The sequence below is a fragment of the Toxorhynchites rutilus genome, unplaced genomic scaffold (genome assembly GCF_029784135.1).
Source record: "Toxorhynchites rutilus septentrionalis strain SRP unplaced genomic scaffold, ASM2978413v1 HiC_scaffold_20, whole genome shotgun sequence".
NCBI lineage: Eukaryota > Metazoa > Arthropoda > Insecta > Diptera > Culicidae > Toxorhynchites > Toxorhynchites rutilus.
The window spans coordinates 3,135-14,699 of NW_026599762.1; the positions used below are offsets into that span (position 1 = coordinate 3,135).

The following is an 11,565-nucleotide window of genomic DNA, read 5'->3' on the forward strand; positions in this document are numbered from 1 at the left end:
ATTTTGTTTAATCTCTGCGATTAATTAGCATTAGAATTTACTTTGATGTTTGGGGCAAAGTACAATACAATGTTTTGTTTACTAAAGCTGATATACCACACCGCATTCTGCTCTTATAAAGGATCCTTTTGTGGGTTTGACCCTGGATAAATATGCCACTCCAACTAAACCAAGCCTAGTTATGCGGAACGTTATGTGTTTCTTACTATGTTTTTGTATGCATGAGAAAATTTAAATTGAGACTCTAGGTGAATAGGCCAAGCTTATTTCAAACAAGTACCTACTATATCAAATGTGATTTCAATTGTGATTTGATTGATTTCAATGTGAAATTTGAACGAAAAAATCGCATAAATCTATCCCATTTATTTAGATATGTGCGAGCGCCCACTTTGTCCCCACCAGGTAACCACTTTACCTCCAAGCAAAAAAAAAGTTCGATTTTTCACCTTTTTTCTATTGATGAAAAGTGTACTATTTTGAATTTTAATAGTAAAAGCCGTTTGCTATCTTGAACAACAATGAGTTGAACTATAATATTCTTCGAGAAACGGGAATTGAATCGATATGTGGACGCTGGGAATGGACATATTCCTTAGGGTGACCACTATGCCCCCACTTCCCTTACAGCCATTTCATGCCAAACCGATATAGTGGTTCTCAGATTTTCGTGGAAAGTGGAAATTTTGTTTTTTTGTCGCAAACCATTAGACCCGTATTTTTTTTTTTTTTTTGTAAGGGTGACTATTTCCATTTGTAGGGTGGTCCGAAAATTCAAATTTTTCCACTTATTTCAAAGACTTACTTCTTGAAAAATTCATAACTACTGAGCCGATTTAGATGATCGACATATCTACTTATAGCTGATCTTTTTTGAAAAAATACCAGAGTTGCATAAAATTTGACTTTTGGCTTCGTTATTATTAATTGTATTTGTGTTTTATAGTTTTCATGGTCTCGGGACCAATGGCGCTATATTTATATATATTTTTTTTTCGTGAAAGCTAAGAATTTTTTACAGAACATATCTCGAAACCAGAGAGGAGTTTTTTTTGTTTTTAAGCTATGATTTTTCAAAGCTAATCGTTATTATTCATTGTATTCATTTTTTATAGCTTACATGGTTTCGGTACCAATGGCGCTATATTTTTTTATATTTTCTCTTGAAAGCTGAGTTTTTTTTTACATAACATATCCAAAATTCAGAGAGGAGTTTTTTTAGTTTTTGAGTTATGATTTTTGAAAGTTAACATGTTTTTGGGCAGGTAGCTTAATGAGTAGAAAATAGGAATAAGTATAGTAATCGGTAGATATTAAGGACAATGAAAAACATGTATCAGGTAAAGGTATCTCAGGTAAATGCAAAAAATGTAGAGACGACAAGTTATAAAGCAATAGAAAGAAAACTTAAAACCCGTTATAATCATTTGAAGCAATTTTCCGCAAAAACTCAGTTATATCATAGTTTTAGACCGAAAAATGAAAACTATACTATCGTAAAACGATTCTCGTTCTCGGAAGAAGAACATTCTGTGAAACTGTAAAAGAAAATTTAAGCATGCTTTATGCCTAGAATAAAAAATATGAAAAATATAACAGATGAATTTTAATTCCTACCCACTCGTCGCCTCTACATTTTTTGCATTTTAAGAAAAGACGACACTTATAGAATAACTACATAAATTGGAAAAAAGTCATTCGATTTTTCGATTTAAGATCGATTCTTTGATACCGATTCAATCAGTTAATTGATCCCTACGCTGTTTAGAAAATCGATCTTTTTCTAAAGATTGTCCAATCGTAGCTCAGTTACAATACATGCGGAACGATTTTTCGTTCCAGCACGGAAAAATGTAAAAAATATAACATGTATTAATATTTGTCGAGTGTTTTTTCTTTAGCTACACTGCCTCTTTTAATTTATATTGAGCATTTCAAACAGAAGTACTAAATTTCAACTTTGGTATTCAGGTTGCCTAAATAATAAAATTTCATAGATGAGTTCAAGTACATAACAGCCTAACAATTCATCGCTGCAATCCGTCAATATGCTGCTTATATGAATGTGGAATAAAGGAAAGATAATTATCGAGTCTTGTTTTAGGTTCGGTTTTAGGATCGGAATTTACCGTTTTTAGTGTGGATTTCTAACAGTGATGATGTTTCGTTGAATGAGAATGGAATGGCCCTACTGGAAATGTTATTCACTGGCAGCTGGTATACTTTACGGTGGCGGTTCTTTCAGCCAATCTCCACTGCTACCTGGGATAATTATGTTTTGCTCAACTTTGCAATTTTCTCCCGTATATTGATATTGCTTGCCTTTGTTGATTTTCAGGTCGAAATTCGATTTTGTTTCGAAGCAATGTTTGAAGCATTAGTTGTTGTGAGTTGATACTTTGTTATAATTCAAGACATCGAAGCATATTTCCATTGTAAGAAAATATGTTGGATTTTCGATATGCGTGTCGGTTTATAACTCATCTCCATTGGCAAATCTTCCTATTTTCGTTTCTATGTTGAACACTGTATGGGCGGTAAAAAACAGCATACTTTTAGGTTTGCTTTAATATTTCCTATTCGGTATAACGATTAACTTATATCTGTTTGGAAACAGACGCTCTCCTTCAGTGATTGCTGTGGATTGATTTTTAGATTAGTGGAGGGTGGAAAATCAATCATTGTAACTCTTTATTAAAAATTTGTTGTCGTCCTGAAAAGGACGGTTGGGTTCTCGATTCTAGTGCACTTTCATGTCGTTGTTGATTTAAGCCTTCTTCTCGGTTTTCTTGGGTAGCAGAACAGCTTGGATATTGGGCAAGACTCCGCCTTGAGCAATAGTTACACCCGACAGTAGTTTGTTCAATTCTTCGTCATTACGGATAGCCAACTGCAGATGACGTGGGATAATCCTGGTCTTCTTGTTGTCACGAGCGGCATTTCCTGCCAATTCCAATACTTCAGCGGCCAAATATTCCATCACTGCGGCCAGATAAACGGGTGCTCCAGCTCCAACACGTTCGGCATAGTTTCCCTTCCTGAGCAGACGATGAATACGACCCACTGGGAACTGTAAGCCAGCACGATTTGAACGGGACTTCGCCTTTCCCTTAACTTTTCCTCCTTTACCACGTCCAGACATTTTTTGTTATATAATTATGAAATTATTCACGTGCGAAGCGAAACTGTACTGATCAAAGTTTCCGGATAACGAACCCTCTTTTATACCTGCTGAAACAATGTTTGTTTCACTCTCAGACAGAGCTACGAATATAATGAAATGACAACATAAACGAAAGGGGACGGTCATACATTCCACCCTGACCGAGCATAAAACATGATGTTTCCTTTGCTTTCGACATTAGTTCCTCTCGAACAGTAAAAGCGATACAACATAGCAATGGCTCCTAAAACCAGTGGAAAGGCAGCGAAGAAGTCTGGAAAGGCCCAGAAAAGTATTACCAAGACCGACAAGAAAAAGAAGAAGGTCCGCAGGAAGGAAAGCTACGCTATCTACATTTACAAAGTGTTGAAACAAGTCCATCCTGACACGGGTATTTCATCCAAAGCCATGAGTATCATGAACAGCTTTGTGAATGATATTTTCGAACGCATCGCCGCTGAATCATCTCGCTTGGCGCATTACAACAAACGTTCAACGATAACTTCTCGTGAAATTCAAACCGCAGTTCGTTTACTGCTGCCAGGAGAATTGGCCAAACACGCTGTCTCCGAAGGAACCAAAGCCGTCACGAAGTATACCAGCTCCAAGTAACTCCCGAGTCATGTAGCAAAAAAAACAACGGCCCTTTTCAGGGCCACAAATTTGTTTGATAAGTGTGTAGGAAAAGGTTTTCTAATTGTTGATTTGTAGATTTTCGTTGTCATAATGAGTCGCCTCTCGTGTGATTAATTCGAGGGATTCAGAAAAGTCATATCACAAAAGGTATCCGAAATGAGTAGATACAACAATTTCATGTAGTTCGTTTGACGTTACGTTTGGGAATGAAGTGATGATATTGTGCAGAATGTATGATGATGCATATAGTGAATTCAATGATTGACATCCTCATATTCAGTTGCAGATGCTAATTGAAGACTCGGCATCATTATCTGTTCTCAATGCAATTGCACCAAAATTAGAAGAGTTAGCAGTTTAGTGTCGAGAAACTAATCGTAGAGAGGTTTAACAGGATTGATTTTGGTGTTTATACAATAAAGCTATATACATAAAAAAATCATGAAACTGGGAAACCTCGAGCTTTGTACTTTTAAAATGTTATTCAATTTTTATATATGGATAATCTGAGGGTACTTAGAACTAAGTCAGGAACACCGTAAAAAAGGTGTCGTAAAATATGATTCGCTATAATTTTTAGCGTCAATAAAAGAAGATCAGAAGTTCATTTATATTTGATAAGATTCATGTTTCAATATATCGTGCGGCTCCGCCGTATGTAATGTTGAAGATAGAAAACAGTTTTTCAAACTCTTTTCGAATAAATTGGTGGCCCTGAAAAGGGCCGTTTGTTTGAGAATGAGATTTGTCAGAGATCAGTCAGATTTAAGCGCGTTCTCCACGGATACGACGAGCTAATTGGATATCTTTCGGCATAATGGTGACTCGTTTGGCATGGATGGCACACAGATTGGTATCTTCGAATAATCCAACCAGATAAGCTTCACTTGCTTCCTGCAGAGCCATAACAGCCGAGCTCTGGAAGCGAAGATCGGTCTTAAAATCTTGAGCGATCTCACGAACCAAACGTTGGAATGGAAGCTTACGGATCAGTAATTCAGTCGACTTTTGATAACGACGAATCTCACGCAAAGCGACGGTTCCTGGTCGATAACGATGTGGCTTCTTGACTCCTCCGGTAGCTGGAGCACTTTTACGAGCAGCTTTAGTGGCCAACTGTTTGCGAGGAGCCTTTCCTCCGGTGGATTTACGAGCGGTCTGCTTGGTACGAGCCATTGCTTACGATTTCAGTAGAGTTAACGGTTTCAAAGTTGCTGAATGAATGGGATAATTCAACGCTTTTCTTCGCTTTAATACCTCACGTATGTCGTCATTCTACCATACGCATGCACAAAAAGGAAAGGACAAAAGAAGGGGAAGAATAACAAAATGAAGGAAAAGGAGGAAAAATAATTTCCATTCGGGTATAAAAGTGGGTACCCTTAGGGGAAACAGCATCAGTTTCAGTCATCGTTTGAACTCGGAAACAACATAAAATAGTCCAGAAAAATGACTGGCCGTGGTAAAGGAGGAAAGGGACTGGGCAAAGGAGGAGCCAAGCGTCATCGTAAGGTTCTGCGTGATAACATCCAGGGAATCACAAAGCCCGCTATCCGTCGTTTGGCTCGTCGTGGGGGAGTGAAGCGTATTTCCGGTCTCATCTACGAAGAAACTCGTGGTGTGCTGAAAGTATTTCTGGAAAACGTTATCCGAGATGCTGTTACCTATACCGAACACGCCAAACGGAAGACGGTTACCGCAATGGACGTTGTGTACGCTTTGAAACGCCAAGGTCGTACTCTCTATGGTTTCGGAGGTTAAATGATATAATTTGGTGTACGGTTCAACAAAACGGCCCTTTTCAGGGCCACAATATTTCTCCAGTGAAGAGTTCCTTTAAATGTTTTCAAATCATCCATTATTTTTTAATAAGGATTCGTTGCTTGTTCGGTTATATTATTTGTAAATAACGATGTAATTAGACGTTTAACTGAATTCAAATTGATGTTCTTTACCCATAGAAGTTTAATATTTCTTGAATGAATGTCTGTGAATTATGAGTACACTGTAAGCCAGTGTTGGGAACATGTCATATTAGAAGGATCGTAATAGTAATAAAGTTAGACCAATACCTGGTACATTGCACGTCGCAGTTTGACGCAGACTTGGTCCAATGATTGTTAAGAGGGGACCCCTGAAAATAATGGATTTTCGTGATTTTTTTTTCGGATGTTACGAATAAAGTAAAGTGTTCGGGTATTTTGATGATTGTTTAAGATATATTTGAAGATGTATTTTCCATTCTTTGAGTGCACGAATACTGATTATGACGCTGTTGACGGCTGGATGCGTAGATGTTGTCTGAAAATCGGTACCTTGTTGGTGGTATCGGTTCTGAAGCAACGAGGTGTCGTAGAACAAATTTTAATGAATATTTTGAAACTTTAAGACAATACTTAAAGCGTTACATAGGGGTTTTTTGAAAATTCGAAAAATTGCCAAAACGGCGGCCATTTTCGTTAAAAATTAGACATTTTTCATGAAAAATCTCTAAATAGCGATTTTTCAAAAATCGAAAAAATGATATATCGAAAAACGGCTATGTAACGCCGATAATTCATTTTTACATGCTGATAAACAATTTCAGCCAGATCGGTCGAGTAGATCCTGAGATATCGACACCACCAGTTGAAATAACATGGTTTCGAGAAAAACGCGCTTTAAAATTCGTACATACCTTAAGGTGACTTCATACTTTTGTGGCTGTAACTTTCCATATTTCGTTTCCATAAAATACGATAAATTTTTTTAGGACAACATTTCTGAGGACATAAACTTCCCAAAAATGCAAGAAACAAAAATTCGATTTTTTCGATTTTCTAGACCGGGGTCCTCCCTTAAACAATCGTAATTCTCATGATGCTATTCGGTATCATCGATTAGCTTTTTCGTTAAAATACCAACATTATCAGAATTGTTTAATGTTGGATACAAGATGATGATGTGTGAAAATGTATATTAACTGTCATGAAGAAAACATTCGAATTCTTAGAGGTGGAAAACTATTGTTACTCTTTCGTTCCATTGGTTTTGGTAGTCCTGAGAAGGACTGTTTGTTTTTAAATAAGTTTCAAATGAAAAGCACCAGTGCACTTTACTTTTTGGCAGCAGCTTTCTTCGGAGCAGCTTTCTTTGCTGGTGCTGCCTTTTTCGGTTTTGGAGTTTTAGGCTTCTTCGCTGCTGTCTTCGATGCTTTGGTTGGTTTCTGTTTGGAAGCGGCTGCTTTCTTTACGGTTCCAGCCTTTTTGGCGGTTTTGGCGACGACAGCTTTAGCCTTCTTCTGAACCGCTTTTTTTGCTGGTGCTTCCTTCGGCTTTTTGGCAGCAGCAGTTTTAGAAGTGGCTGCCTTTTTGGCGACTTTCTTTTCCCCTGCAGGTTTCTTCCCAGTCGCAGCTTTCTTTGGTTTCTTCTCGCCCGCAGGTGTCTTATCCTTAGGTTTGATTTTGAAGGATCCCGATGCTCCACTTCCTTTGGTTTGCACAAGATTACCTTTCTCGACACCACTCTTCAAAGATTTTTTTATGAAAGTTGAGAGCTTAGCAACATCACACTTGTAATTGGCACCGATATACTTCTTGATGGCCTGAAGAGAAGATCCATTACGTTCCTTTAAGGTCTTGATGGCGGCCAGAACCATTTCGTTCACTGGTGGATGGGTGGCTGGCTTTTTTGGTTTCTTATCCTCTCCTTTAGGAGCACGAGCCTTTTTCGGTGTCTTGGCTGGAGATGCAGCAACTGATGCTGCGGGAACGACTTCAGTAGCTGTTTCGGCCATTTTATTCACTGTGTTTCACTGCTATGTTTCAACGAAATGCTGAATTCATTGATGCGCTCGGTGCCGCCGTTTGTGCTCGGAATCGAAAACTGTGTTAGGGAAACTCAAAGCGTTCGTTTAAATTTGCTGTTGAGAAAACATTTCGCGTATTTGTAATTTATGTTTTAAAAAATGTTACTTTTCTTTGTTACAGTCCTCACATGTTTATCAGATACCTTATTTAATATTTACTATGATGTTTGAGCTACCATTTAAAGTTGCTCTGTTTTTAAAAGTCCAAGCCGATACTCAATAATTTACGATAAATGCTAATGATATGTATCAGAAGTATCAACACTCTGTCGAAAATGTTCAATTTTCTTACATTGCAAAAGATAAACAGTTATTAAACCTAATTCTAATGAAATAGGGACAATTTTTCGATATATGGATACCAGAATTGAATGTTTTTTCCCAACATTACGAAGCATTCTTATCAAAACTTGGGGCAATCGGAGTAGCTAAAGCAATTTTTGATTTCCGTTCGTTATCATAAGAAATATTATCCTTTTACAAGATTATCAATCTTATTTCAATTTATTCATTTGTTGGAATAATATATTTACTGATCCGAGACAAAACACTCAATATTTCATTTTCTGAAATACTTCATGTTTCGACCCAAGGGTTGATTCGTTAGACAAACAGTCTGTCATCACTTGTGTTATCGGTGATATGTTACGACAATCAAATGGTAGTTTTATTCAATATAGAACGTGAACACAATACAAAAATTATATCTAAATAACCCATTATGTAGGGAATTTTTAGTTATTTCACAGTTTGGTGTAAACAGTGGTAGAATAGAAAATACTGTTACCATAAACGAGATCTGCCTTTTTCGATATGCGATTTTTTTCGTTATTTTTTTTTTTTTTGAAATCATTTATCTTCTTCATAGTTAATAATCATCAATATCAATTCTTATAAAATAATAAATTCAATATTTTTCTCCATTTACGAATTGGTTTTATTTTTCGGACTATCTTATATTACTTTTCGTGATCTGCGGCCAAAATCGAGATTTCATTTTGTCTCTGACTACAAGGTATTTTTGTGTAGACTTTTTTTTTTGAGTATGGTGATGGAATTAAATACACTACCGATAAAACATTTGAATGATCAACTAAACCCAATTCCTCTATAAATTATTGGAAAATTACGTAATGGATACAGCAGAGTTTAGTTGGGTGATCTCGAAAGCATACACGGTTTGCTGACGGGCGCCGAACGCGAATAAAGTGTCTTTCTCAAGACAGGTCAGGAAGGAGTTGGAAATAGAGTTTTCTGTGGGATCTTCTCAAGACTAGAGACGAATGAACTTTAAAGTCTCTATAATTCAAGAAGAAGAAGGAGAAGATAATGGATACAGATTGCTATGAGAAAATTTCTTACTGTTCTACATGTAAACATGTTACAAAATAACGAAAATAAGCAAACATACCTTGAAATCAGTGACACATTAGAATACAATGTCCTAAAAATAAAATATCTTGCATATAAAACTAGCACCCAAATAAGGAAAAAGGACTCACTCTAGCAGCGTATTTATTATTTACACCATCAATGTACATGTTAAAGGAATTACTATTGGTGATTGATAAAATAATAAAATAGAAGAAATACTTAAACAAAATTAACTGAACAGTCATTTCAAGAAATTAAGAACATACATTCAAACGCACTACATTATAATAAAATTCACTCCATTACTACATGTACATGTAAATGTTCAGACATAAATATTATAAACATCATAATAATTATCTTTTGAATGCGTATATTGAATTGATATACCAGTTGGATTTCGTAACTCAAAATCGATAACCCAAAAGGTCAGTTTGTCGATGGTATAACATGTCTTGGGTCGTGAATCGTTTATATAAAATCATGGAAAATTGAGAGAAAATATGGCGTATTTTATCTCGGGATTGTATGTTCTATATTATTTTCACAAACGGATAAATTGATAGAAGATTGATACTCTTGCCTGAGCTGTGCCTGATGTATCATATGACAACAAATGGAAATCAAAAATTGCTTCAGCTGCTCCGATTACTCCAAAGTAAAGATGAAAATGCTTCGCTGTGTTATTAAGTGAGCACTCGATTCTGGTATCAATAGATCGGGAAAATGTTCCCATTTTATAAAAATGCAGTTTAATAACTGTCTATTTTTTGCAATGTGAGAAATTTGAACATTTTCGACATAGTGTTGATACTTCTGATACATATCATCTGCTTTTATGGAGAATTTTTAGCGCATCGGTTGGGGAATTCAAATTTAGAACAACTTTAAATGGTATCTTGAATATCATAGTGAATAATAAGTAGTGCATCTGGTACAAATATGAAAACAAAACAGAGAAAATTGACATTTCTTAAAGTATGAATTACAAAAACGCAAAATGTTTTTCCAACATAAAACTCAAACGAACACATTGAGTTTCCCTAACACAGATGTCGATTTCAATCATTAGTCGTCAACAAAAAAAAATCAGCATCCCGTCGAACTATAGCAGTGAAACACAGTGAATAAAATGGCCGAAACAGCTACTGAAGTCGTTCCCGCAGCATCAGTTGCTGCATCTCCAGCCAAGACACCGAAAAAGGCTCGTGCTCCTAAAGGAGAGGGTAAGAAACCGAAAAAGTCAGCCACCCATCCACCAGTGAATGAAATGGTTTTAGCCGCCATCAAGACTTTGAAGGAACGTAATGGATCATCTCTTCAGGCGATCAAGAAGTATATCGGTGCCAATTACAAGTGTGACGTTGCTAAGCTCTCAACTTTCATTAAAAAATCTTTGAAGAGTGGTGTCGAGAAAGGTAATCTTGTGCAAACCAAAGGAAGTGGAGCATCAGGATCTTTTAAAATTAAATCAAAGGACAAGAAACCAGAGGGCGAAAAGAAACCTAAGAAAACAACGGCTGCGAAAAAGCCTACTGGAGAGAAGAAAGTCGCCAAAAAGGCAGCTACTTCCAAAACTGCTGCTGACAAAAAACTAAAGGCAGCACCATCAAAGAAAGCTGTTGAGAAGAAGGCTAAAGCAGCCGTCGCAAAGAATGCCAAAAAGGCTGGAACAGTGAAGACAGCAGCCGCTCCCAAACAGAAATCAACCAGACCATCGAAAACAGCAACGAAGAAACCAAAAACTCCCAAACCGAAAAAAGCTACTCCGGCTAAGAAAATCGCTCCGAAAAAACCCGCTACCAAGAAGTAAAGTTTCTCATCGGGAAATTCATTTAAAAACAAACAGTCCTTCTCAGGACTACCAAACACAATGAATCGAAAGAGTAACAATAATTTTCCACCTCTAATAACTCATATATTTTCTTCATGACAGTCAATAAACATTTATTAGATTTATTATTTTATTTCATTCATGTTGACGGGTGCAATTAAAAAAATGAATTTCGGTCACGTCACGGAAATTTTCCAATTTTGAGCGTTTATTGTTTAGTCATTTCTTAACGGAACAATGAGATTTTTGCACAATTTGCAATTTAAACTCTCAAAGATATTCAGAATGAACGTGCAACAAATATTATAACGTAATCCTACGTAAACTATGAGGGTCGTGTCTCGGCCACAAGTCTTCCACTTTTTCCAACGAAAAGAGTGATACCGTAATGTATAATTCTTGATAAACGATTTACTAGAATACATTGGCCCAAGTCTCTGTCAAATGACGATTTGTCTTGAAATGTGTTAAGTTTGGACCAAATTCAATTGAAATTATCATAATCGTTCAATGATTACAAGTACATAAGCTTCGCTTGCGATGATTCATCATTCAACGCATAATCCACAGACACAGACATTCAAAAAAGAAAAAAAAGAATGAAATTATTATCCATAAATTAAACTACATGTCTTATAACATCATAAATAAAATTATCTTGCTAATGAACAATAACTGCTTTGAAAACATTTAAAAGAACTCTTTACATGA

The 11,565-nt window shown here is 36.3% G+C and overlaps 6 protein-coding genes across 6 annotated transcripts; 3 read left to right on the top strand and 3 right to left on the bottom strand.

Moving 5' to 3' along the window:
- Positions 1–1,091: 1,091 nt before the first annotated feature.
- LOC129781782 (histone H2A) lies at positions 1,092–3,181 on the bottom strand. The gene is made up of 2 exons (XM_055789362.1): positions 2,130–3,181; positions 1,092–2,051 (listed from the first exon to the last, which is right to left on the bottom strand). Exon 1 carries the CDS (start codon positions 3,140–3,142, stop codon positions 2,768–2,770), a length of 375 nt encoding a protein of 124 aa, XP_055645337.1. The 5' UTR covers positions 3,143–3,181; the 3' UTR covers positions 1,092–2,051; positions 2,130–2,767.
- Positions 3,182–3,384: 203 nt separating this feature from the next.
- Positions 3,385–3,825, top strand: LOC129781739 (histone H2B-like). Its single transcript, XM_055789319.1, has one exon. It carries the CDS (start codon positions 3,401–3,403, stop codon positions 3,773–3,775), a length of 375 nt encoding a protein of 124 aa, XP_055645294.1. The 5' UTR covers positions 3,385–3,400; the 3' UTR covers positions 3,776–3,825.
- A 712-nt stretch (positions 3,826–4,537) lies between these two features.
- Positions 4,538–5,007, bottom strand: LOC129781752 (histone H3). The gene has a single exon (XM_055789332.1). It carries the CDS (start codon positions 4,973–4,975, stop codon positions 4,565–4,567), a length of 411 nt encoding a protein of 136 aa, XP_055645307.1. The 5' UTR covers positions 4,976–5,007; the 3' UTR covers positions 4,538–4,564.
- Positions 5,008–5,220: 213 nt separating this feature from the next.
- LOC129781773 (histone H4) lies at positions 5,221–5,571 on the top strand. The gene has a single exon (XM_055789353.1). The coding sequence runs from the start codon at positions 5,249–5,251 to the stop codon at positions 5,558–5,560; it is 312 nt and encodes a 103-aa protein (XP_055645328.1). The 5' UTR covers positions 5,221–5,248; the 3' UTR covers positions 5,561–5,571.
- Positions 5,572–6,042: 471 nt separating this feature from the next.
- LOC129781741 (histone H1B-like) lies at positions 6,043–7,606 on the bottom strand. Its single transcript, XM_055789321.1, has one exon. The coding sequence runs from the start codon at positions 7,572–7,574 to the stop codon at positions 6,894–6,896; it is 681 nt and encodes a 226-aa protein (XP_055645296.1). The 5' UTR covers positions 7,575–7,606; the 3' UTR covers positions 6,043–6,893.
- Positions 7,607–10,129: 2,523 nt separating this feature from the next.
- On the top strand, positions 10,130–11,439 carry LOC129781745 (histone H1-like). Its single transcript, XM_055789324.1, has one exon. It carries the CDS (start codon positions 10,153–10,155, stop codon positions 10,831–10,833), a length of 681 nt encoding a protein of 226 aa, XP_055645299.1. The 5' UTR covers positions 10,130–10,152; the 3' UTR covers positions 10,834–11,439.
- Positions 11,440–11,565: the final 126 nt, after the last annotated feature.